We start from the raw sequence: 27900 nt of genomic DNA, 5'->3' as shown, positions 1-27900 counted from the left end.
GTATGAAGTATCAGGTTTGGTTTATGCAGATAGTACAATTGAAGTGCAAAATGACATCAGAGCTCTTCTTACTTGGGAAACTAGATGTCTTCCTTGTTTTTACTTTAAATACCATGACCATAGATGGCCTTCCTTATTGTAAACGTCATCATTTAAATGATAAAATAGGGTCCGTAGGCCACTGAATATTTCTGTCTTTGTACCATGAATTCAGTTTCTTAGATCTTTTCACCACCAATGAGGACTTTCATAATTTTTATTGATAGACCTCATGTTTTTGAAAAAATTTTCGACATCACACTGTGCATCATCAAATAGGTTATATCTCATTTTTATTTATCAAATATATATATATGTATGATGTGTTTATGTATCATGTTGTTGTTGTTATTGAATTGCTCAGTCATGTCCAACTCTTTGTGACCCTATGGACTATAGCCCTCCAGGCTCCACTGTCCATAGAATTCTCCAGGCAAAAATACTGGAGTGGGTAGCCATTGTCTTCTCCAGGGGATCTTCCTGACACAGGAATCAAACCCTTGTCTCCTGCATCTCCTGTTGGCAGGCAGATTCTTTACCATTGAGCCACCTGAGAAGTGGTATATTATGTGTATATATACATATGTGTGTGTATATATATATGCCAAAATTTCTATTCAACATGTAGGTAACTAGTGTTATCACCCCTGATGTAACTGCAGCTAAGTTTATAGAAGCTTCACATTTTAGTTAGCTGGTCACCAGTAAACATATTATTTCTTAGAAATTAATTGAAATATTGAAAATAGTGAAACCAATTACTACCTTCTCAGACCTTTAAAAAGTGTAGTGTTTCAATGTTTGGAACCTACTGAATGTGCTCATGGTTTATCTGGGGAAAAGGGCTATATTTCGGGAATATATACCAGGGTAAGACCACACAGATACAAGTGAACCTTAGCCAGCTCTTGATTTGGAACCTAAGGATAAAAACTTCTGCTAGGACACACCACCAAAAAAAAAAAAAAACAGACATGAAAGGCAAAGGGTTAAATAACAGACACTTTCCATGTGGATCAGTCCTTTGGGAAACAGAAGTTTGCATTCTCCATCTTTCAGGATACTGACCCTAGCAGCTGTGTGAACTCCAAGCTTCTAGCTAAGAATACAAAATCAGATGAATCACAACATCTTTATCCCAAATGAAACTATACTTCAGTCAGATTTTTCTGAAAGAAAAATGTTGAAATGTATTTTAAATGAGACAGTTTCTATAAATTAGGATAAGAAACACGCATCTGTTTAAAAAGAACACCCACAGACACATAAACACATAATATAAATATACACTATATACTATCACTGAACATATTCAGAGATTATAAAATATGCTGTAGAATCCATAAAATCTCAATGGGGAAGGTGTAACATTGTTTTTGGTGGCAGAAAGGTTGTGATCCATTGGGCTATTTATGACTGAAAGTCTGAATATATTAAACGAATTAATTAAGAATGGAGGAGAGGGTAGCTATTCAAGAAGTCTGTGTAGTGTTTCCTTATTTAGACAGCTTCTTTCTCCTGTATTAGGGTCTACTTAGGGACTGTTTATATGTTCTAATTCTTTGTTACATGAAAATGGCCAGGAAATAATTTAAGTGAGGAAAAATATAGGATAAAAAGAGTATAAAGACCTTTTTGATATCTTTGACACTGTCCAGCAATCCTTGAAAAGTATATAAATTCCCTTTTGATGGAATCCTGAAGTTTTTACCATTGATAGGCCCTAGTTGTAAGTCCTGTAGCACTGATATATGAATTTCTTTTTGTTTGTTTGTTTTGTTTTGTTTTTGTTTTTTAATTTTATTTTATTTAACTTTACAATATTGTATTGGTTTTGCCATATATCAAAATGAATCTGCCACAGGTATACATGTGTTCCCCATCCTGAACCCTCCTCCCTCCTCCCTCCCTATACCATCCCTCTGGGTCGTCCCAGTGCACCAGCCCCAAGCATCCAGAATTTCTTTAATTCATTCAAATAAGAGTTGTTAAAGTAAATATGGAATCTGTGTGAAAGAAAGTTATATTTTGGTTTCAATTATTTAATTTCATGAGGGAGGTACTTCCCTGGTGGTCCAGTGGCTAAGACTCTGAGCTCCCAATGCAGGGGACCTTGCTTTGATTCCCGGTCAGGGAAACTAAAGCCCACGTGCCTCAACTAAGAGTTGCATGCCACTACTAGAGATACCACATGTAGCAACTAATGATCCTGCGTGCTGAAACTTAAGACCCAGTGCAGCCAAATAAATTTTTTTAATTAAAAATAAATAAATTTCATGATGGAGATGAAATGATTATCGTAACTTTTTAAAAATAATGTTACTAATATTTTTATTATCTAATCTTGCATCTGGGTAATTATAAACAGATTAATCTCTCGGTTTTCATTTTACTCTTTTTCAGCTACCTTGACAAGCTATTCTGAAAACATGGAACGCACAAAATATGTTGGGGAAAGCAGTAAAGACTTAGGATCTGGAGGAAACCTAAAGCCTTGGCAGTCTCAAAAATCCAGCATGGATTCTTGTTTGTATCGAGTAGATGAAAACATGACGGCATCCACCTACAGTCTGAATAAGATACCAGAGAGGAATTTGGAAACCGTTTTATCACAATCAGTACAGTCTATTCCTCTTTATCTTATGCCACGGCCAAACTCAGTAGCAGGTAAGTTTTATTTTTTTAAATCACCATTTTACTGGCATATGTACTGAAATGAAGATTAATTCTGCTCTTACAATATTTAAATTTTCCGTTTATTTTCTTCAACTAAGCTATTATTTTGTGTTTGGGTAATATACTTGTGTATATCTTTTTGAACCTGGGGAAAGGTTCATGTTCCTTAAGTGACATTTTAATTCTGCTTCCAAAATACAGTTATAAAATAAAAACATGCATAAAATCAAAAAGGGGCTTCCCGGGTGGTGCTAGTGGTAAAGAACCTGCTTGCCAATGCAGGAGACATAAGAGATTCAGATTCCATCCCTGGGTCTGGAAGAGCCCCTGAAGAAGGGCATGGCAACCCACTCCAGTATTCTTGTCTGGAGTATCCCATGGACAGAGGAGCCCAGAGGGCTTCTCTCCAGAGGGTTGCAGAGTTGGACATAACTGAAGTGATTTAGCACCCAAAATCTAAAAGAGAACCTATGAAGTATATTGTCAGTCTCTTCAAAGTCTTTTCTCACATCAGAAGTCTTTTGAAGGATTTAAATCTGAGATTTTAGATTTTAAAAACTTTGGTTTTAAAAATATAATGTGGGAATTCCCTGGGGTCCAGTGGTTAGAATTTCACACTTTCACTGCCGAAGGCTCAAGTGTGATCCCTGGTCGGGGAACTAAGATTCCACAAGCTGTGCAGTGCAGCAAAAAAAAATAAAAAACGTTATTAAATTGAAGCATATTTCAGTAGAATTTACATTATCAGAAATCATCACCTATAGTTTGAGAGTGTGGCAGGAAGGCAGCAAGAATTAACTTCCCCATTCAAATAGCTAGGTATTTTCGCAGTACTCTGGCTATATTATCAAAGTAGAATCACCAGGTGCCTACATTGCCTGAGAATAACTCAGACACCACTAGCAGTCTCAGTCATAATGGGGTGATACAGAAAATAAGTGGCTGGAATATGAAGCCATTTTTCTTTAGCAGCTGTTCAGAACTACGTCAGGGGATCATTTTAACCCCACTAAGTTGCTGTCTAATAATTGAGACCAAGACTTTTGCAGAACAGTCGGGCACGCTGACATTATCAAAATGAACCATCATATCCGGACCTGGTCCAGACTACAAAGTCAAAGTTACATTTGTCTCTCTTACTTACCTGATGAGTGCCTAGATAGGTTTATCTCACTGACACAAGAAAATAAAATATTTACTGTAGGCAAGAGCTCCTAGTTTCCAGATGAAATTGTTTGTTATGCAGATGATAATGCGATGCTTCTTGACTTCCCCATCTCCCTTCTGAACCTTTTCTAAGCCACTACTCTGTTCCATCCTCTGGGAGACCATCAGCATCTGTCATCAGATGTGATTATGAGGAGAATGGCTCATCCAGAACATCAGTGACTGTGCAAGATGTTAATGCTCATTTCTCAAAGAGTATTCACTTCTATATAGTGACAAAATTTTCTCTCCTAGGTTCTTTTAAATATGGTGATCCCCAACCATGATGTCATTTTAGAATCCTAGAATGCTATATAACTTATGAGAAATTGCTAGGTAAACTCAGTCTGTCTGAAAGAGAAGCATTTAGATCCTTACTTACATAACAATGGAAACTAAAGCTACCAACCTTCATGGTGCATCCCAGTTTACTTCTTAACTAAGCTGCAGTGACTCCTAGAGAACTCTGGCTCTGTTGAGAAGGGCCCTGAGCACTTCTTAGGAAACAGAAGTGTAAGCTTCTTGTGTTCTCTTTTGAGTTTACTGAAGAGACTATGAATTATTTCCCTTCTTGAGCATGCATGTCTGTCGAGATTCATTATCTTGCCCAAGGCAAACACTAACATTTGTTGTTGTTGTTTAGTCGCTAAGTCATGTCTGAGTCTTTTGTGACCCCGTGGACTGTAGCCTACCAGGCTCCTCTGTCCATGGGATTTCCAGGAAAGCAGTACTGGAGTGGGTTGCTATTCCCTTTTCCAGGGGATCTTCCTGACCCAGGGATCAAACCCATGTCTCCTGCAAAGGCAGGCAGATTCTATATCACTGAGCCACCAGGGAAACCCAATACTAACTTCAGGTTTTACAAAAAGTTGCCCACATGTCCATCAACAGACTGGATGAATGGTGTACAACAAAGAAAAATAATGTACTACCACTGCAGACAACATCATGAAGAGTGCATACTGTATGAAGTATATATGTTTATATAAAGTTCAGAAAAACAGCCAAAGCTATGGCACTTCTATGGTGAAAAACTAAAGTAGTGGTTACCTTTGGTGGGAATATCAATTAAGGAAGCCTTCTCTATATTGATCTGAATGGTGGTTGCCTTGGTGTATACACAGATAAAAATTTATTGAGCTAAACATATAAGATTTATGTACTTCATGTATGTAAACTATACCTAAACCTAAAAATAAATAAAGTATATGTTTAGATTCTTGTCTTTCTAAAAGGGTTTTCCCTTGTCTTTGGTTTAGAAATAGCAGTCCTAGGTGACATAACTAGATCTTTGAAAACATACCTATTTTTTAGTGCTGATTAAAAATATTCAGATAATTTCAACAACTGGTTGATTTACTTAAAGCTATCAGAAGTTTGTTTCTTTTTATTGCAAATAGTCAGAGAAGGCAATGGCACCCCACTCCAGTACTCTTGCCTGGAAAATCCCATGGATGGAGGAGCCTGGTGGGCTGCAGTCCATGGGGTCTCTGAGAGTCGGATACGACTGAGCGACTTCACTTTCACTTTTCACTTTCATGCATTGGAGAAGGAAATGGGAACCCACTCCAGTGTTCTTGCCTGGAGAATCCCAGGGACGGGGGAGCTTGGTGGGCTGCCGTCTATGGGATCGCACAGAGTCGGACACGACTGAAGCGACTTAGCAGCAGCAGTAGCATTGCAAATAGTATTCCATTGTATACCTATAGCTCCTTTTATCTGTCCATCCGCAGCTGATGGACATTGAGGGCTTGGTTGTTTTTTTTTTAGCTATTCTGAATACTGCTGCTATGAACATTCTAGTGCAAGTCTTTGAGTAGATACATGTTTTCACTTCTCTTGAATAGACATCTAGGATTGGAATTGCTAGATTATAGGGTAAATTTATGTTTAACTTGTAAAGAAACTGCCAAAGTGTTTTCCAAAGTGTCTGCGCCACACACAGTGTCTGAGGGTTCCTGTTTCTGTGCCTCCTCTCTGCCGTTTGGTATTGTCTTACCTCTTATTATGGTTATTCTAGCAGATGTGAAATGCTGTCTTGTTGTGGTTTTAATTTGCATTTTCCTAGTGACTAATGATGGTAAGCTTATTTTGGGTGCTTTTTAGCTATTCATATATCTTCTTCGGTAAAATATCAATTTTTTTAATGGGTCCTCTGTCTCTCTGTTATTGAGTTGTAAGAATTTGTTGTATATTCTGTATACAGATATTTATCAGAGATATGTTTGCAAAATATTTTCACTCTGTTGCTTATCGTTTTGTTTTCTTATTGGTATATTTTGAAACAAAACTTTTTAAATGTTTTATTCCTTTTTTGAAGTATAGTTGATTTACAGTGTTTCTGGTGTACAGCAAAAGTATTTCAGTTATACATATATATTTGTATACATTATTTTTCAGATTCTTTTCCATCATAGGTTATTACAAGATACTTAATATAGTCCCCTATGCTATACAGTGGGTCCTTATTGGTTATCTATTTTTTATATAATAGTGTATATCTGTTTATCCAAAGTTTCAAATTTTTCCCTCCCCCCTTTTTCCTTTGGTAACCGTAAGTTTGTTTCTATATCTGTAAGCCTATTTCTGTTTTGCAAATAAGTTCATTTGTATCACTTTTTAGATTCCACATGTATGTGGTAGCATATGGTACTTGTCTTTCTCTGACTTCACTTAGTATGATCATCTCTAGGTCCTTTCGTGTTACTGCAATGGCATTATTTCATTCTTTTTTATAGCTGAGTAATAGTCCATTGTGTGTGTATACCACATCTTTTTTACCCTTTTATCTGAAACACAAAAATTTTGATGACATCAGTTTATCTGATTTTTCTTTTTTGGTGCCTTTTTTTAAATCACTTTAATAGAAAGGAAACTGTTTATATTAGGTATCATAACAGTGATTTTTCTTAGTTATTGGGGTTTATTTTAATTTGGATATTGAAAATTATTTACTTACATACTTAAATGCTCTCTCCTATCTTCATTTCTGTCTCCCCTTCCCCATGTTAAAACATAAATAAAAGGGATAATATTAGTCTAAATTGTTACTCCTATAAACCTTAATTATTATGTTTTCATCTATCACAATGGTCATCTCGTAACACTGGCTTTTCTGGCTAGCAGAGATTTTCTGGTTCTTAAGCTAATCATGCTTCTTCAATAGCTCTGTCCTGGGATTAGGATTAGAATAGGGTTTATACTGTCAGAGTAACATTTACTGTGTTGAATAAGATACTTCATTAGAGAATTATTTCTTGTCAGTATTGAATGTAATTCAAACTGACCACTAGTAACCTACAAGGCAAATCATAAGTCAGAAGTAGTTTGTATTGGGTTGTTTTCTCTATCTGGAAACCATGGTTTCACATCCTCACACAGGGAGGAAAGTAAACCAGATTTCTCAGGATTTCTCAGTTATTTTCAAATCTTAATAGGTTATACATTGAAAGTGTTTCCAGAATGTAGAAAGACAAAATTACTTTCACCTGCTAACTATGTGATGCCTGTAAATATTTGATAAGATCAGAGTTTCCAGTAGTTTATGTGATTAGATTTCTAAATCTGTTTTTGAAATAAATTTTCTTAGCCCAGGAGGGTCCTCTCTTCTCATTTTAGCTCTAGATATACATGTTTTGGACTTCCCCGGTGGCCCAATGGGTAAAGAATCTCCCTGCAAAGCAGGAGATGCAGGTTCGATCCCTGGGTCAGAGATACCCTGGAGGAGGAAATGACAACCCACTCTAGTATTCTTGCCTGAAAAGTGCCATGGAGAGAGGAGCCTGGCAGGCTACAGTCCATAAGGGTCACAAAGAGTCAGACATGACTGAGCAACTAAGCACACGAAGCGAACACATGTTTTCCTTTACTTTCTAACATGTACGTAGACGTGGTTCCCCAAAGTGGTGGAAGAGCAGATGCTCAAATCTCCTTGGTGAACAGGAATAATTGAGGATTTCAAATATGAGATGACCTTGAAATAGGGGGAAATGTTAGTATATTATGCTTACTAAATTGTTCTAAGCATATGAATGAGATGGGGGTGATGAATGCCAATAATAAAATACTGTTTTTCAAACCCAACTTTTAAATTTCCCTTCTTTTTTAAACTTTATCTCAGTATGACTGATGTAATTATTTATTTTAGAGACTAATTAATGATGAATAATGATATGAAAATACCATTTGCATCACTTAAAAAAAACCTAGGGGATTAATTGTTTGATCGGTCCTTGCTGTGTTATAGACTTATCGCTTCGGGAAGCAAAACATCCTCTTTAGCCTGAGCTTTATGGCATCTCTGTAAGACCACATCTGTCAGGACGAGGAAATTGTCAAGGAGTTTATTTGAGGCTAATGCAGGATTGAACTCTAAAGAATAAAACTGTTATTCGTAAGATTCTGGAATTTGAAAGGAATTGGAAAGGATTTGAGGCTTTTATAACACTTTTATTTGCAGGGAATAGAGTCAGCATGTATAAAATGCTGTGGTGGGACTTTCCTAGAGTCGGACGGTTACAACTCCGCACTTCAGTGCAGGGGACACAGCTTTAATCCCTGGGAGGGAAACTTAAGATCCCATATTTTTTTAAGTAAAAAATATTTTAAAAACAAAAACCATAGCCACTTACAGTTTTAAACAGAAAAAGACAGATAAACCACTTTAAGAATGTCCTTGATGACACAATAAAAAAATTTTTTTAATGTTTATGGTGATTTTTAAAAAAAAATATTTTTGGAGATTTTCAACTCACTACAACATAAATTGAAGAAATATAGGTAATAAAATTTTTTGAGTAATCATGTCCTTTTCATTAATTACTAAAGTAGGTCTGATTAAATAAATATATTGCTCAATTAGATTTAGCTATATACTTTTAGAAACATAAAGATTCTTAAACAAGTGAAGTCTGAAGTTAATGTACCAATTAAAAGTTTCATATGCCACGTATGAAGATAGTACTATTGATAGTACTATTTAGTGAAAACAAAAACTCTTAACTTGAATAATGAAGTGATAAAAGGTGAGTTTTGACAGTCTAGCATTAAGGCTTGGGTTTTTCCTGGAGCAACTCAGTTTTCTGAATATAAATTTAGATATTTATGCAACTAAATTAAAATTCTAAAATAGGAAAAAATAAAAACTGTCTTATTGTTTTCAAAATGTAAATCACTATTAACATTTATTTTTAAGCCTGTTGTGTTGGAAGGAGGTAAAGAAGTCTGTGGATTTGTGGTTGCATGGCAGAAATTATCAGAGTAGGCTGTCTGTGGTCATCCTTGATGTCTTAAAATGAGATTGGCAATGAATTGGAGGGATATGGGAAGCAGGAAATGTTCACTTACAACAGCTGTCCTCAGTGCTTTGTGTGAAAATAAAAGAGTATCATGGAAACATCCAACAACAGAAGTCAGTTAAAATATAAACTCTCACCATCAACTTCTTAATGTTTGGAGCTGCACATTTTCCTAAGGAAAGGATCTTAAAAATCAGGTAAATGCCAAATGGGAATCTGGGGAATTTAAATGAATCCAGTCAGAAACTGGTGGCTCAGATGGTAGAGAATCCGCCTGCAACACAGGAGACCAGAGTTCAATCCCTGGGTCGGGAAGACCCCCTAGAGAAAAGAATGGTTACCCATTCCAGTATTCATGCCTGGAGAATTCCATGGAGAGAGGAGTCTGGCAGGCTGCAGGTTCATGGGGTCGCAGAGTCGGACACAACTGAGTGACTAACACTTTCATTTTCAATCAGAAACTGTAATAAAGATTTTTACCCCAAAAAAAGAAAAAAAACAGAAATAGGCTTTTCCACAGTCAGAATGTTGGCTTTATGAATCAGTGGTGTTGGGACAGCAGAGTGGCTTCTTGCCAGGCTGTAGCAAACATAAAGCATCCTTCCAGGCTCCTGCTCGGGTCAGCCAGAACGGCAGTTACACTTCTAAAATCCGTTTGTGTAAGTGGCAACTGATATAAGAAGAAACGATTTAAACTGATTCCAAACTCTGTAACAGAGAGTTGCCTCTGGAATGTCTTGTACCAAATGTTGTCTGCTGGATTTTTTTCCTGCCCACTTGTGTATTAAATTCAAGAAGTTTGTCAGTTAATTGTTGTGTCAGTGAGTCAGCTGTTCCAATCTGATGAAATCCCAGGAAAATATATGCTCCCTTTTCCACTTCCCTCTTCCTTCTCTGAAAACAAGGCCTTCCTTTTAGTGACATAGATTTTTATGAGCTTACTTTTTAAAAGCATTTTCTCTTTACATAAAATTTTTTATTGTTAATTTGTTTTTATTCTTTTGTCAATTCACTTCAGCTAATCTAATTATCTTTTTTTTTTAAGCATCAACATATATACACTACCATGTGTAATATAGATAGCTAATGGGAGCTGCTGTATAACACAGGGAGCTCAGCTCCGTGCCCTCTGACAGCCTGGAGGGATGGGGGGGTGGGAGGAGGGGGTTGGAGGGAGGCTCAAGAGGGAGGGAACATGTATACTTATAGCTGATTCACACTGTTATACAGCAGAAACCAACACAATATTGTAAAGCAATTATCCCTCCAGTTAAAAAAAAAAAAACTAATTATCTTATATTTGTATCTGTATTTGTTCATTACATATTATAGTACTAATTTAATTTGACAGAAGTATCTCGAAAGAAATCATCAGGACAATTTCACAGTAAAAGTGGCTCTACGAAGTGGGCATATGTATGTCCCCATAGATCTATCACCATTGTTCATGTAGAATGATGATGTGCAAGGTACCGTTGCTGCCAGCCTCCTTCATCCTTAGCTTTCAGATAACCCAGGGAGACAAAGCCAAATTTGTTATTCATTGATTGTTTAAATATAGCCAAAATGCAAATGTGTCTGTTAAACACAATCATTTAGTCATTAGACTAGCACTTATATATGCCAGGCACTCTTCAAAGCACTTGAGAATTATCAATAAACAAAACAAAGATTCTCACCTTCCTGGAACTTGCATTCTCACCAGGAAAAGTAAACATAAATAAGTAATTTATATAGTACAATAGAAAGTGATATGTGTTCTATAAAAAAGGAAAAGGTCAGCAGTTCCTGAAGGAAGATGGTATGAACGTCACTGGAGCCGAGCGTGTTAGCACAGTGATGTCTGCTCGACATTAAGCAGAGCGGTGAGGGAGGCGAGGACAGAGCCAGACAGATCTCTAAATCAGAGTAGGACAAGCCTGGAACTTAGTTCTGTATGGAGCATTATTGCAGGGCTCTGAATTTAGGAATGGAGTTATCGAAGATGAATCAGACATTGCCTTCTTATCCTCAGGAACTCACTGTAATCTAGTAAGAGAAGACAGACATGCAGACAATAAGCTGAATAACGCAAGTTCTAATTAGCCATATATGTATGTGATTGCTGAAAGGGAGAAGCAGTTAATTCTGACTAAGGCAGCCATCAAGGAAGCAGAAAAAGGGTAGCCTGAGCAAGTTCTGACAATAAGTGAGATATCTGACAATGTGTGACAGAGACTTTTTCTCAGAAAGTGGCTTGCAAATGGAAAAGATTAATGTGACTGTGCTGAAGAATACAGCTCTGTACAGTTAGTGAAACAAGGGCCACAGCGCAGTCTCCTGGCAGGTCTTCCCAATATTTGTCTCACATGCCTCTAAATACTGTATTTGAAGGACAAGAATTTTGAAGATGATTTAGCAGAAAGAAAGAAAGACAGACTAAGGAGAATAGTAAGGAAAAAAGTAAATAAATAATTTTGGGTTATTTGATCAAATAGTGATGGATTCAGAGGCCAGCAAAAAAAAAAAAAAAGATATTAATTGCTAAAATAAGAAAAGCATTGAATGTTTTAATAGACTTCAGTCAGTTTACTTTCAGTCGCTCAGTCGGGTCCGATTCTTGCAACCCTAAGGACTGCAGCACGCCAGGCCTCCCTGTCTGTCACCAACTCCCGAGTTTATTCAGTCCATTGAGTCGGTGATGCCATCCAGCCGTCTCATCCTCTGTCGTCCCCTTCTCCTCCTGCCTTCAATCTTTCCCAGCATCAGAGTCTTTTCAGATGAGTTAGCTGTTCACATCAGGTGGCCAAAGTATTGGAGTTTCAGCTTCAACATCAGTCCTTTCAGTGAATATTCAAGAACTGATTTCCTACTTGGGTAACCATAACTCAGTTGCAGTCCAGATTAAAACAATAGTTTCCCATTGGTTTCAGGATCTCAGCCCTGGATCAGGACTTCAGAGCTATTGTGCTTAATATTGAATATCTCCGCTTTTCCTTAGTTCAGTTTGCCTGTGAGTATTTGGACTTGTAAAGGAATGAACTGTTATTCAGTTCAGTGATTACAGTATTTTTTCTTTTTCTTCTAATGTCTTCTGTCTGAATTGAGAAATGCTCAATATGTTTTACTACATTTTTTGTTTTGTGAAAAAAAAAAAAGCAATAGAACAACTGATATTTATTTTCTAGGAATTACTGAGGTAAAGCTTAGTTTAATAAAACTTGTTAAGTTCACACTAAACATTTATATTTTACAAAAGCTGCCAATAACTCATCAGTGAATTTAAGAAATTGAACATGTAAAACAAAAGCTATGCCAAAAGATTTTTTAATACAAAGTAATTAAAATGGATTATGTAACTTATTTAGTTTAAATCCATACTCCCTGTATAGATCTCATGTAGTTTAAAAGATTCATAGATGGATATAATGTATAAAAAGAAGAGATTTTATGTTTTTAACAAAACTTTTTGCTATACTTCATGTTGTGTGTTTCTATTATCATTCTGCCTACTATCAATGAGAAACACATTCTCTTTTTATTAAAACATGTCAAATCATTTTATTGTGTTAGCACCCCAGTCAGGGTAGTGTCATTGTGCCTGGTATTTTTAAATAAGAGATTAGATAGTTATCTGTTCTGGATAGTTTGATTTTCAGAATGCATAAATCAAGATTGTTTTTTATTCTTCTGATATCCTCTTCCTCCCTCTGGTATGTAATGTGGTATTTGTCTTCCCTTTCTTGATTCGAGTTCCTTGGACTAACTTTCAGAAACTTTTATTTCTTTTTAAAAACCATATGTGTAATTCAGATAAATTCCTTTTGTCTGAGTTTCCAGTAGATCCAGGTAAATAAAACAGTCGCAGTAACTGAAGAGTGAAGGGGATACATGTCTCTTACACGTGTTTTTGCATTCTTTTCTCTTCCTCTCCCTCTCTTCGATTTTCTCCATCTTTTCTTTTTTTCAGCTCATGGAACACTTTGTAGCTCTCTTTGTGCCACTTTCCATAACCCACTTTCTTGTTTGTGTCCTACCTTGCTTGGGGATGTGGACAATGCTTCATTGGAACTCAGCAGTCAAGAGGGATCTCAGTGTGCTTCCGCTCACCCACTCTCTATAAAACAGTCACAGAGGTGGACCGGCAACAAAGCCTGGCATATAGAAGGCTCTCGGTAAATCACTGTCGTGGAGTTACTGAACTGTCCCCCAGCGCACCCTACATAGTTGGCAACAGACTGAATGAACAGTTACTTAAAACATACATTTTTTACAACTGTATTTATTTAGCCTGTGCTGGGTCTTTGCTGCTGTGTGGGCTGTGCTGAGCAGGGGCTTCTCTCACTGCTCGGCGCTAACGCTGGGGCACACGGGCTTCAGTAGTTGCGGCTTCTGGGCTCCAGGGCACAGGCTCAATAGTTATGGTGCACGGGCTCGTTGCTCCATGGCATGTGGGGTCTTCCCAGACCAGGGAGTGAACCCGTGTCCCCTGCATTGACAGGCAAATTCTTAACCACTGGACCACCAGGGAAGTCCTAAACAACCATTTTCTGACTGAAGTTTGGTGTTTTGTTTTTCTTTTTTTAAAAAAAACTTTTTTGTCTTCAGCACTTCCTGAGTCTTGATTTCTTCACTTTTCTCTTCGTTGTGAGTGGACCCAACAACTCTGAGTGTATAGCAGTGGCATTGCATTCCCACTCTCTTCTACCATTTTCTCTCTTTTGTGGCTAGGTTAGGGGTTAAAAGATTTACAGATTCAGTGGGAAGCCATTATTATTTGATTATCTTCAGAGAGCAACAACATGTTTTTTGGAATTCATGGACATTGGCAGTTCCCTAAATGCTAACATTTCCATAACATCTTACAGGGGGCGGGAAAAAACCTGAATGAACTTTTTTGGCCAGCCCAGTATGTGCAGTTCTCTGCTCATCGTCCCGGGTGTCCACCTTTCCATTATATACATACATATACACACATGTAAACATTGTTTTCATATTTCATTCTTTACCATGAAGGGAAAATGTCGAAGATAGAGTTTCATGATTCTTTTACAACTTAATATAATCTGGAACAGATTTCTTCACTGATGGTGTTTACACAAATGGGTTTGTGACCCAAAAGAAGCAAACACTAATCATCTGTGCTGTCAGGTAATGTGTTTGCCAGCCCGTTCTCCATAAACTCAGGCATTTGATAGTGAAGAAGGAGCTGTGGACAACTCTTGACATATTTCTCCGGTCCGTATTTCAGACATTGATGAGGACTTTGAGTTGAGCAAATTCTCGGTAAAGCGTCTGCTCTCATTCCAAAGTTTGGAGATACAGACTAACTGAAAGTTTTCTAAACTTCTGTCTTCTGACCAAGCTCTTCTGTCTTATCAGCCACAAGCTCTGCCCACTTGGAGGACCTCGCTTACCTGGATGAACAGAGACATACCCCTTTGAGAACTTCTCTTCGAATGCCAAGACAGAGCATGGCCGGTGCTCGCACGCAACAGGATTTAAGAGGTTAGAACCACAGAAGGGCATTGCATGGGGATACCCAGGGGAAAATGGAAATGGGCGGTAGGCAAAAAGTTCCTTTAGTTCCAATTTTCACACTTAGGTAAGCCTCCCTTAAGATATGAGCATGTCACCAGTTCACTTCTGCTGTCTCTAGAGAGAAAGATGAACACAAATATGTTGTAATCATCATAGAAAGGCAGTGGGATTACCAACAGTTGGAAGCACTGATTCCTTGAAAGTCTGAAAGAAAGCAAGTGGAACGGGCTGGTGTTGATGGGGGAAAGTCTTTTAAGGTCTTGGATCTTAGAAGTAATTATTGATCAATTTCAGCCCTCACCCTATTTCAGGTGTATTTGATGCTGTTATGTGTTTCATTAAAGAATGCATCTCATTTACAGTCTAGTGGCCATTTCTAGTTAAATAAAATACTGTGATTTTCTTAGAATTTTAGTGCCTCTAGTCCTGTTCTGGCAGCATGTAAACAATTTATCCTTTCCCACTCAAATGCCTTCTTGACGCTCTTTGTGCTTCTACAGTCAGGCACCTGAGCTTTTTGAAGACTTTCATTTCGTTAAAACCACAGTCTAGTTGAAAAGCCTGTTATTGGTATCTCTGCTTGTGCCTCTTGTTTGCACAAATGAACCAATCTGTGATAGCCTTTAACAAACGGTCTCGCTTTTTCTCGTATCTAGTAATCCATAGCTCTACTACATCAGGTGCAGCTTATTTTATCTTTAGACTGTCTTCATCTTTGCTCTGTTCTCCTCACCCCGTCCCATGCCCTGCCGTAATCTGTGTAGCACCATATGCATAGTTCACACAAGAAGGGACTCAAAAAGCACATGCCTGCTGTCCATTCTGGAAGTCATTATGCTGATGGTTTCTCACTGATGGCTAGGCAACTGTGAGCGTGAAGTAATTGCTTGTGTTGCTGCAGTTACCATACCTGTCACCAGCAGTGGTGAGTTGATACCCGCATTCACGGGTTTAGTTCCCAGCCCTGTCCATCCTGCTTTTCATCATTTCTTCAGTTAGCCACATACTAGTTGCTTATCCCAGAAAGTGGAATTATGTCAAGTACTATTTTGATGCTGGTAGATTATGTCCAAAGCCTGAATAAATTTAATCAAAGACCAAATAAATTATTTGTGCCAAGGCCAAAATGCATGGCTATAATAAAGAAGATTGGCTACAACTGTTAATCTTATCTAGACCTTCAGATTTGATTGAAAATCTGCCACATTGGCATAACCTTGCATCACATTCTGAAAAACATACTGATATTGTTGATAATATTTTCTGCTTTGCTAGTTATTAAATAATGGATTTGACACTACATCAAAAACAAAATGAATGACGTGTATTTTTTGTATAATATTGCTGTGTATTTTTTGGTAGTGTACTTTAAAAATTTTTTTTAATTGGAAGATAATTGCTTTACAATGTTGTATTAGTTTCTGCTGTAAAACAAAGTGCATCAGCTGTGTACATATACATATATACCCTCCCTCTAGAGCCTCCCTACTACCTTCCCCACCCCACCCCCATCCCACTCCTCTAGGTCATCAAGAGCACTGAGCTGAGTTCTCTGTGCTACACAGCAAATTCCCGCTAGCTATCTGTTTTACAGATGGTTCAGCTGTGTGTTTTTGAGACCTCTTCATGTTGGGCTCCACTGATACTTGATGGCACGTCTGCTTTTAGTATCTAAAGATTTAGTAAGATCTTTGACAAATACACTCTGGTGAGTTTGATGTTTACACATAGATGTCAGCTGTGTAAAGAATACAACAAAAATCTTTTCCATTTCACTGAGCTTCAGCCTAAAGTACATCCAAAGATTTTTTCCAAAGCGTACCTAAATCTTTAGGAAGCTCTCCACCTGAATAATGCATTCCTCACAAAACTAATATCCTGTCCCTTGCAGATAGGGTTTCAACTTATTGTTTACATTCATACTTAAAGATGGAGTTTGTCCATTGTAGGGAAAGAACAAATCAGCCAAGATGGCGTGGTCAGTCTCCCTCGCCCCACACCCTCTCGCTCTCGCCCCACATTTTGTGAATAATGATATGTAACAGCTAAGATCACTTACAGCACTGCACACGCACATCACAAGGTACTCGCTTGACCACAGGCTACATATGTTCTGTAAGCAAATATAAGCTCCACCTGAAAAAGTCTTCGCGGCTGCATTATGGTGGTGAGGCTGCGTTAAGGCTGTGTCCGCTGGGTCAACCACAAGAGGAGAGAATACAGCATTGTCTGCCGCTGCAGCTGCCGTGCCACTCAGGAGAGAATAAACGTGTTTGCAGTTCCTAGGACTCCTTGAGTTTTCTTCCAGCTTCCCTGCTCCCACCGTGCCTACCCTGGGCTCAGTGAACAGTGTGCACAGGGAGATACAGTGAGGCACTTGGTGTAGTTGACAGGATCAGCGAGATATCCACTGATGAAGATGCTGCAATATTGATATTAGTGTTTCAGTTCCTTAAAGTTGTCTTTTCTTTCGCGTTTTAGCAGTCAAAGGTTGGAACATGCCATCCAGATGACTGCATTAATCCATGAGATGAGTGTTTACTAAGAAGTATTTTGTCTTCTAAAATTAGTTTGTTAATTTAGAACTTTGAGGCTCTAGACAATGACCTTCCCTCAAAAACATGTTATCTTGATTACTGTTTACAAATGAACTCCGTAGCTTAGACATTGACAAGAAAGGAAAGCAAACAAGGACAGACTTCCTCGTGTTTCTGTAGACCTGTTTGGCAAGCCTTTATAACTTGTGATTGTTATATCGAAAACATTACATTTTATTATAGATACAGAATCATATTGTTTTCCTGGTATAATTTTAAAAAAACATGTCACGTCACATTTTCTAATTTTATTTAAAGGAACATACAAATTGCAATTGTATTTCAGTTTTATATCTTTCCCTAACTCTGGTTATGATTGAAGTAAAGCAGCTTTACCCCCAAAAAGTAATAAAGTGATTGAAGACCTTTTTTAGTGTACATTAAGATATATCTTTCTGCATTAGAGATACATCTTTCTATATTTTAAAGTATAACTCAAACAAGTCCTGTTAGATAGTTTTTCGATCACAGTTCTGGTTTCAAATGAACCTGAATCTTCACAGAAGGTAGTTAATGGTCATGTACAATGTAGTATATCCAGTAGGTATTAAAATTATGGACAGATTTCAAGTATAGAGATTATCTGAAATAAAATCCCTTGAATATATGAAGAGGTGGCAAGCATTGGACACATCATACAGGGGTCCCATACTAGTTTGTTTAGAGCAGTGATTCTCAAACTTTTTGGTCCCAGGAACTCTTTACACACTTAAATTATTGAGGACCCTACAAAGTTTGTGTTATGCCAGTTATACCAATTGATATTTGCCACATTAGAAATTAAAACTGAGAAATTGTTAAAATACTTGCTCTTTTTTTTTTTTAATAGACCCATTGTGTGTTAACATCATGTAAGCACTGAAAAATTCCACCCTACCCTTGAGAGAGAATGAGAGTGGAAAAAGGCAAATAACCTCTTAGTATTATGAAAATAGTTTTGCCTTTGTGGACCCCTAAAAGCATCTTGAGAAGCCCCAGGGGTTCCAAGATCACACTTTAAGAAAAACGAATTTAGAGGATACCATTGTAATTGACAATTAGTTTTATGCCTTTAAGGATCACATAGCCTGTTTGCAGAAATCTGAAAAAGTGTAGTTTGAGAGTTGGTTAGAAGTTATTCATGGACATGGCTTAATAGTATAGGCATAGGTTCCTTTAGCAGTTACCTTAATAATAACTACAGTTGTTTGACCATAATAATAGTCTTTTGACTGCTTGAAGCAAAAGTTGCTGGGATAATCCACGAGCTACAGTTTGGATCTTCAAGTTGGGCATTAGTATTAACATTTGCTTCATTAGTTAAAAAAAAAAAAAACAAAAAAAAAAACCTTTTTTTTTTTTCTTCTTCACTTCTCAAGACAGCTGTTTTGAACAACTGTTCTAGCGAAATTTATGTTTCCAGAGACCCAGCCCAACAATGAGAAGGAGGTCACATGAGTACACTGGTCAGAGTCTTAGTTCAGCAAGTTAGTAGTTTCCTAGCTGGCAACCATCCAAGAGCTTGAACTCTAATGACAAAAGAGTTACAGTAGATTGTGTCCCAGTGCAGAGGATACAGCTGACTAACCTACCGCAGGTGCCTTTCGGGTCCCAAAGCCGGAATGTCCTTGACAGATACTAATTTGAAACCTTCAGGTGTTTAACTCAAGTCTTAAAAATTGTTTTGAGGGTCCACTTTTAATTTAATCACACTGTGTAAATGTGGAGTTTCATGCTAGACCTGAAACTTCTCACTCTTTCTGACCATCCTAATGGAATCTCTTTTTACCCAGAAAAGGACGGAAACTAAATTTGCTGTCCAGTAAGAGGAAAGAAGAGGGTGTTGGTTTTTATGGATAAATATTGTAAATCGTATGACGGAATATATAAATGGAACCAGGGGCGTTAAAATACGCAGAGCATACCATAGCATAATGACTTTGAATAGTGGTAGCTACTTGGGGTAAATTAATAACAGATTATTAATGATAAGATGCTGGAAACTGCCTGATACGAAATCACGCTGTTGTGCTTAAAGAGATTATACATTCCTTATTAAAATTTCATTTCTCGATATGTGTTGGTTTCCTTAGGGCTTTTACCAAATCCCATTACATGAATGGCCATTCACAGGCACTGGATTTAGGTAATAGCCGCTTTAATAGATACTAGGTTGGTGGGCGTATATGCAAATGATAGTCTTGACTCACTGGCAGAACTGATGTGAAATTGACCCTGCCACAGTTAACTTGGCTTTGTCAAAGCAAAGAATTGGATTTTTATCAAATGAAATCAGTGCTTCATGCCATTTGTGCATCCCTTCCTTTTCCAAAACAATGAATCCTTTCTAAAGATGACTAAGATGTATGTCATGAAGCTAATCAGCTTGCATTAAACCACTGAGTCACACATCCCTGAGGTTGCTTAGTCATCTTCATCATTGCCTGGCTTGCTCTCACATTTACAAGGGGATATTTCCATCAGTCTTTTCTGTCTCACTGTTCATTATTTTATTTTTACAAGATTAAATTTCTTTCTTTTTAGGTAAATTGAAAATCCAGAAATAAAGTTGCATGCGCATAACTGCCTATATATAAATATTGGAGTAGGTTGTAGGTTTTGGTTTATGAGGTGATACTCTCACCCCTAGCCAGCTCTTTTGCATAGTACCCTAAAATTTGAAAATGCAGTGCTCAAACTGGATGTCTTTGAATGTCTGCTAGAAAAGGATTTATACATTTTGGAGTAGTCAAACTGTAATTTTTTAAAACGGATCACTACTTGTTAAAGTAGCTAGAGACAGGCCCACAGGTCTGGTTTTTATGTAAACCAGCTTTAGTTGGTAAATTTTATCTTAAAATTTGAAAGCATGAACAGTGGCTAATATACACCAAAGTTCTCCCAGAAAGACCTGAAAAGAAAGAATTAACCTTTGAGAGAGAGAAGAGTCTATAAACCATTTAATCTTCTAACAGGCATGGATCAACCTCTTGCATTAAATAACACACTACTTAAAGAAAGGCTGTGGAGTAACATGAAAGAAATTCTAATCATGATAATTAATTCTGCAGGAATAAATCACTGAAAATACTTTTAAATGCCTTAAGTGCAATAAAGAAAAATAAATAACCATTAAGCCGTTTTTATGTTTTGATCTAAATTAGATTTAAAGAATAGCTTCCCAGTTAATCTTTCTATTTATTTTCTCCAAAAGTGACTAAATCTTATTAAAGTTACCATAATGCCAGGAAATTTATTTAGGTAACACTTTGTAAAACATTTTTGATTCAGTAAAATGATCTTAAGCGTTCCAACCTTGCAGTATGTAATAAAATATTTTTTATGGAATAACTTCCCCAGATAGTAATAAAATATAGCACTGGAGAATTTCCTTTGTAGGTCATAGCTATTTCATCACTGAGTGTTCAGTCCAAAAATGTTTAATCTTAAATTTCAAGTAATTAGTCAGTTCTTATTCTCCAGTAAATATCTTACCTTCAAGACCAACAATCTAATAACAAAAAACATACTTTTTATCAGATGTTTCACATTTTAAAATCTTTACTGTTTTTATATTTTTCCTACATCTTGAGGTATTAAATGTGAGGAAACATGTAAAAAGTGGCAGCATTAGGGAGAGTTGGATTTTCCCTATTTCTTTAACTGTTTGTCAAAGATCATTGTTCCCTTCCTGAAAATTCCACTCAGTAACGACTCCAAAGTTTTTCTCAACAAATGTTCTTCTATAAGACCAATGTCTGAAAGCTGAAATTTAATATTCAAGTTATTTAAAGGCTCAAAGTATTATTTCCCAGAGTAAAGTAAGCCTTTTACCTTTTTTATCCTCACATTAATAGAATACAATAGACTTCCCAAAACACTAAGACAAATGCTGAGAATAGGAAACTTTTAAATAGATAACAAATGATAGCTTACATTTATTGGGGTTCTTATTCTTTACAGACACAGGGCTAAGAGTTTTAAACATGTTATTTAATCCTCGAAACTCTTTGATGCAAGTGGTAGTAGTAAGGAAACTGGGACTTAGGGAGGTTTATAACTTGCTTAGAGTTACAAAGTCTAGTCATTGGCAGTGCGAGGATTCATTTCATATCTGGTAGACTCTGGAGCCTGTGCTCTTAACCACCATGCTATCTTATATCAGAGACAATATAATATAAAAATCTTTAATAATAGCAATACAATAGCTTATTGTACTTAGTTCAGTACACTGGGGTGTTCGGAATGGGAAACAGTTGCGTATAAACACTAATTGCCAGATGGTGGTTGCCAAGGCCTGCAGGGAATGGAAAATGGGGAGTTGCTCTTCAGTGGGCATGAGAAATTTGAGTCACGCAAGATAAAAAGGTTCTAGGAATCTGCTGTACAACATTGTGCTTATTGTTAATCATCTCATATGATTCAGTTCAGTTAAGTTCAGTCGCTCAGTTGTGTCCAACTCTTTGCGACCCCATGAATCGCAGCACACCAGGCCTCCCTGTCCATCACCAACTCCTGGAGTTCACCCAGACTCACATCCATCGAGTCAGTGATGCCATCCAGCCATCTCATCCTCTTTCGTCCCCTTTGCCTCCTGCCCCCAATCCCTCCCAGCATCAGAGTCTTTTCCAATGAGTCAACTCTTCTCATGAGGTGGCCAAAGTACTGGAGTTTCAGCTTCAGCATCATTCCCTCCAAAGAAATCCCAGGGCTGATCTTCAGAATGGACTGGTTGGATCTCCTTGCAGTCCAAGGGACTCTCAAGAGTCTTCTCCAACACCACAGTTCAAAAGCATCAATTAGCCATCAAATATCTTTTTTAGTGAAGTGTCTGTTCAGATATCTAGTCTACTTTTGCATTGGGTGGTTTCTTTTCTTATTAGTGAGTTTTGAGAGTTTGTTACACAATTTGGATACCAGTCCTTTATCAGATGTGTACTTCCCTTGTGGCTCAGTGAGTAAATAATCTGCCTGCAATGCAGGAGACCTGGGTTCGATCCCTGGGTTGAGAAGATCCCCTGGAGAAGGAAATGCCTGGAGAAGGCAACCCACTCCGTATTCTTGCCTGGAGAATCCCATGGACAGAGGAGCCTGGCAGGCTACAGTCCATGGGGTCACAAGAGTCAGACATGACTTAGCAACTAAACCAACTACCACCACTTTGCAAATATGTTTTTCTGGTTTATGGCTTGTTTTTTCATTCTCTTAACAGTATCTTTTGAAACAGAGGTTTTTAGAAGTTCAGCTTATGAATTTTTGTCTTTGATGGATTGTTCTGGCATTGTATCTAAGATTTCTTTGGCAAACCAAAAGTCACAAATACTTTCTCCTATATTTTCTTCTAGACATTTTACAGTTTTAAGTTTTATGTTTAGGTGATTGATTGATTTTGAGTTAATTTTATATGTGGTGCATTGTATGTATTCAGAGTTTTTGGTTTTTCTTTTTGGCACATAGATTTCTAATTGTTCTAACATCCTTCATTGCAGAGACTGTTCTGCTGAATTCCTTTTGCACCTTTGTACTGTCAAAAATCAATCATCCATATATGTATGGATCTGTTTCCAGACTACTTCTGTTCCATTAATCTTTGTCTATTTTGATGCTAATACTACACCTCTTGATTACTATAACTTGATAATAAAGCTTAAAATTGGGATTGTTAACCCTTCACTGTTACTATTTATTTTCAGGGCTTTTCTAGGTTCTTTGTATTTCCATGTGAAACTTGTAAATTTCTACCCAAAAAGTCTGCAGGAATTTTGACAGGAACTGCATTGGATCTGTAGATCAATTTGGGGAAAACTGACTTTTTATCAATGTTGAATGTTCCAATCCATGAACATAATATGTCTCTCTATTCATTTAGGTCTTCCTTAACTTCTCTCAGAAATGTTTTGTCATTGTACAGATGTTGAAAAGATTTTGTTATATTTATCTTTAAGTATTTTGTATTTCTTACGCTATTAAAAATAGTATTGCTTTTATTCTGATTTTATATTGTCCATTGCTAATCAACAATTATATAGAAATACTATTGATTTTTTATTTTTGAATATTGTTCCTGTATCCTGAAACCTTGATAAAATCACTTGTTATTTCTTATGGCTTTTTTATAGACTCTGTAGGCTTTTCTACAGAGATAATCATGTTGTTTGCAAATAAAGATAGTTTTATTTCTTCCTTTTTCTTTTTCTTGCCTTATTACTCTGACTAGAACTAGTACAATGTTGAATAGAAGCAAAGAGAGCAGAAATCCTTGCCTTATTCTGATCTTTGGGAGACAGCATTCAGTTTCTCACTCTAGGTTTTCAATAGATGCACTTTACTTTGTTAATGTAATAAATTACATTGATTTTTCAAATGTTAAGCCAACTTTGAACTCCAAGTATAAAATCCACTTGATCATGATGTAATTTTTTTATATTGGCCTCAATTTACTATAATTTTGTATATGTTTTTTGCATCTGTGTTCATGAGATATATTGGTTTGTAGTTTTCTTGCAATATCTTTGGCTTTAATATCATAGTAATGAGAAGGTAGTGTCTCTTTAGGTTTATAAAGAGTTTGTGTAAAATAGATATTATTTCTTCCTTAAATTATTGGTAGAATTTGTTCATGAAACCATTAAGGTGTGGAGTTTTTATTATGGGGAGATTTTAACCGTCAATTCAAATATTTTATTAGATATACATTATTCAGGCTATGTGTTTCTTTTTTAGTGGGTTTCACTAGTTTGTGTCTTTCAAGAAATGTGTCTCTTTTATATAACCTGTTGAAATTTATTGGTGTAAAGTTGTTCATAGTATCCCCTTACCCTTTTAATCTTTAGTCATTTTGCCCATCATTTTTTATTCTCTTCTTACTGGTATTGTATGTCTTCTCTCTTTCCTTATTAGTCTGCTTAGAGGCTTATTGGTTTTATTAAGCTTCTTGTGATCTTTTATTTTCATTAATTTTTTCTGTTGTTTTTCTGTTTATTATTTTGTTTATTTCCACTCTAATTTTTATTGTTTCCTTCTGCTTACTTTGGGATTTTTTTCCTTTATTTTCTAATTTGCTGAGGTAAAAGATGAGGTCATTGACATAGACTTTTCTTCTATCCTAACATAGGCATTTTAATGCTATAAATTTCTTTATTTAGTAATGCATTAGCTGTAGTTCACAGATTTTGTATTTTCACTTTTAAAATACTGTTTTGCTTTTTGACTTTTTCTTCAACTCATTGATATTTCGCAGGAATTTCCAGATATATTTCTGCTATTGATTCCTAATTTAGTTGTGTTATGGTCAAGACCATACTTTGAACAGCATGAATTCTTTTAAATTTATTCACAATTTTTTATGAGCCAAAATATGGTCTCTCTTGATTAATTTTTCAAAGCATTTATAATACTTGTGTTTGGGGTGCCCTCCCCCGAGATTCACTAATTGACTAGAAGGACTTACAGTCCACAGCATATAGTCATTCCCGTAGTTATGCTTTATTACAGTAAAGTGGTACAAAGCAAAATCAGCAAAGGAAAAAGATGCATGGGGCAAAGTCCAGAGGAAACCAGACAGAAGCTTCGAAGTATTCTCTCCCAGTAAAGTCACACAGGATGCATTTGATTTCTCCAGCAGTGAGCTGTGACATGTGTGAACATGAGAGCTCATAGGGTTCAGTGCCCAAATTTTTTATATAGACCTCCTTGCCTAAAACTTACCAAAATTCCAGACTCCCAGAAGAAAAGCAAACATTCAGCATAAACAGTATTGTTTGTACAAACAAATTAGGCACAGTGAGCCATTCTTTTTAGTTCTGGGAATCATGGGAATCCTCTTGAAACCACATTCCCAAACTTCAGGTAAGGACCAGCCTTGCAAGCAGGCTTTCTCAGGGTAGCAGTCTCAAGCCTGTTATGGTAACTGTTTTGTTTGCTGTAGTATAATTTTGTTTCTGTCCTCCCAGCCTTTATGTTATTGTTGTGAGACAGTTTACTTATCTAAATGTTATAATCCCCTCCCCCCCCATATAAAGGTCATTATCTTTTAAAGAGTTTTCTAAAAATCTTATATGTTAATCCACACAGCTCCCATTTCTGGTGCTCTTCATTTCTTTCTTTGTATTTTTCTATCTGGTGTCATATTTATTCTGCCTGAAGGACTTTTAACATTTCTTATGTTACGGATCTGCTGGTGACTAATTATTAATTTTTTTGCTTTTATATGTATAAAAGTCTTTATTTCACTGTTATTTTTGAAAGATATTGTCAATGGGTATAGAATTCTAGATTGACATGTTTTTTTCTTTCCATAAATTAAGGCTTTAGGTCTACTACCTTTTTATTTGCATTGTTTTTGACAAGAAATCTGCTATCGTCCTTAGCTTTCTTCCTCTGTACTTAATGTGTCTTTTTATTCTCTGACTGCTTTCAATATTTTTTTCTTTATCACTAGTTGTGAGCAGTTTGATTATGATTTGCCTTGGTGTCATTTTCTTCATGTTTCTTCACTTGAATCTCATTGAGTTTCCTTGATCAGGAAATTTATAGTTTTTGTCATTTTGAAAATTCTATAACCATTTTTCTTTAAATGTATTTTTTGTCCCCCACCTTCCAAGACTCTGATTACACTTAGTATTTGACCACTTGGAGTTGTCTCACTGTTCACTGATGCTTTTTTAATTTTTTTTAATAATTTGAAAATTTTTATCTATTTTCTCTGTGTATTTTATTTATTTGTTTTTGGTTGCACTGGGTCTTTGTTGCTGCATGCAGGCTTTCTGTAGTTTTGGCGAGCAGGGTTGCTGTTCATTGTGGTGCACAGGCTTCTTGCAGTGGCCTCTCATTGTTGAACACAGGATCTAGGTGTTTAGGCCTCAATAGTTGTGGCACTCAAGCTCAGCAGCTGTGGCTCACAGGCTCTAGAATGCAGGTTTGTTAGTTGTGATGCAAAGGCCTAATTGCTCCATAGCATGTAGAATCCTCCTGGACCCTGAATTAAACCCATGTCTCCTACATTGGCAGGCAGATTCTTAATCACCGGACCACCAGAGAAGTCCCTCTCTGTGTATTTAATTTTGCATAGCTTTTATTACTATGTCTTTAAGGTTACTCATCTTTTGTAATGTCAAATTTGTCACAAATACCATGTAGGTGTTTTATTCACTTCTGATTTTTTTCTCTAGAAGTGCAATTTGGGTCTTTTGTACCTTCCATGTCCCTTTTGAACATGCTAAATATAGTTATAATCGTGGTTTTTAATACTTTTCTCTGCTGATTCTAACATCTGTGTCAGTTCTGGGTCAGTTTCAATTGATTTGTTTTTCTCCTAATTATGGTGCATATTTTCCTGCTTCTGTGCATGCCTGTTAATCTTCACTTGGATGCCAAGCATTATGAATTTTACCTTATTGGGTGTTGCATATTTTTGTATTCCTATAAATATTCTTCAACTTTTTTCTGGAATGTGCCTTAGTTATTTGGAAATAGCCTGATCAGTTTGGGGTCTTGTCCTTAAGATTGGAGTAGAATCAGAACAATATTTGCAGGTGTCATTATTCTGTACTACTGGGTCAAGATCTTCCTGGATGTATCCAGTGTCCTGTACATGGTGAGGTTTTCCATTATGGCTGGAAGAAACAGGCACTATTCCTGGCCCTGTGTAAGCAGCAGGTACTCTCTTTAACCCTCACACTTGTGTCAGTCACTGCTCTGCTGATGACTCAAGGGTTACTCCACAGGTTTCCAGAATTATTTCTTTGTAACTGTTTGTCCTGTAAACTGTCACTGCCTTAGTCTCCCTGGATTCTCAGCTCCGTCTACTCAGCTAAGGGAGTCTGTCAGAATCTGACTGGATTCTCCCTCCCTACATTGTGGTCTGAAAATTCTGTCAGTGTTGTGAGTGGGCATAGAGTTTACCTCATTTGTTTTCCATCTCTCAGGGATTATTATTACTCATTGCCTTTGTCTAGTGTCTTGAAAACCATTGTTTCATATATTCTGTCTAGAGCTTTGTTTGTTTATCTTGGTTTTAGGTGGGAGGGCAGATCTAGTCCACGTTTCTTCATGTTGGCCAGAAATAGAAATTGGATGCCAGATTTTTAAAATGAAAATTATAGAAGAAATGAACCAAAGCATCAACCCATCTTTCATCAGAAAATGACTGTCTTGATGGTTAGAATTGGGTTTTCTGTAAGCTAAAATGCATATTTTACCTATAATAATGAGGAATTTTAAATATAGTTGTTATTTACATAAAATAAATCCCACATGTCACATTAGCAAGACATTAGTTATTAAATGGATGTTTGTGGCATCAGCCTTCTCAGTAACTTTTCAAAAAGAAAGGGAAAATAATCTTTAAAAAATATATATTCTATCTTCTTTGGATACTAGCTCTAAAGCACATTTTCTCCCTTCTCCCAGCTTCCTGTGGGAATATGATTGTTTGATTATCAGTGTCTTGGCCAGCATCCAGGCCTTGCCTGTGATATGCAAAGAGCTTGGAAAATAACAGTTTTTCTTCCCCAAATGTCTTGTTACTTAATGGCTCTCTTATTTATGACAGTAAACTTTAAATAAGAATTTATCCCTGAAAGGTG

General features: G+C 36.7%; 1 protein-coding gene across 10 annotated transcripts in view; it reads left to right on the top strand.

The window, feature by feature from the left end:
• The window catches only part of TANC2 (tetratricopeptide repeat, ankyrin repeat and coiled-coil containing 2), a 363388-nt gene that overhangs the window by 234426 nt on the left and 101062 nt on the right, over positions 1–27900 (top strand). For all 10 annotated transcript variants that reach the window (XM_044938797.2, XM_044938800.2, XM_044938803.2 and 7 more), the window contains 2 exons: positions 2443–2706; positions 14580–14705. In XM_044938797.2, the coding sequence (XP_044794732.1) occupies positions 2443–2706; positions 14580–14705 (390 nt within the window). The remainder of the gene's footprint in view (positions 1–2442; positions 2707–14579; positions 14706–27900) is intronic.

Source organism: Bubalus bubalis, chromosome 3 (assembly GCF_019923935.1).
Source record: "Bubalus bubalis isolate 160015118507 breed Murrah chromosome 3, NDDB_SH_1, whole genome shotgun sequence".
Classification (NCBI taxonomy): Eukaryota; Metazoa; Chordata; class Mammalia; order Artiodactyla; family Bovidae; genus Bubalus; species Bubalus bubalis.
The sequence above is the reverse complement of the archived record's forward strand: the minus strand, read 5'-3'. Positions and strand labels throughout refer to the sequence as shown.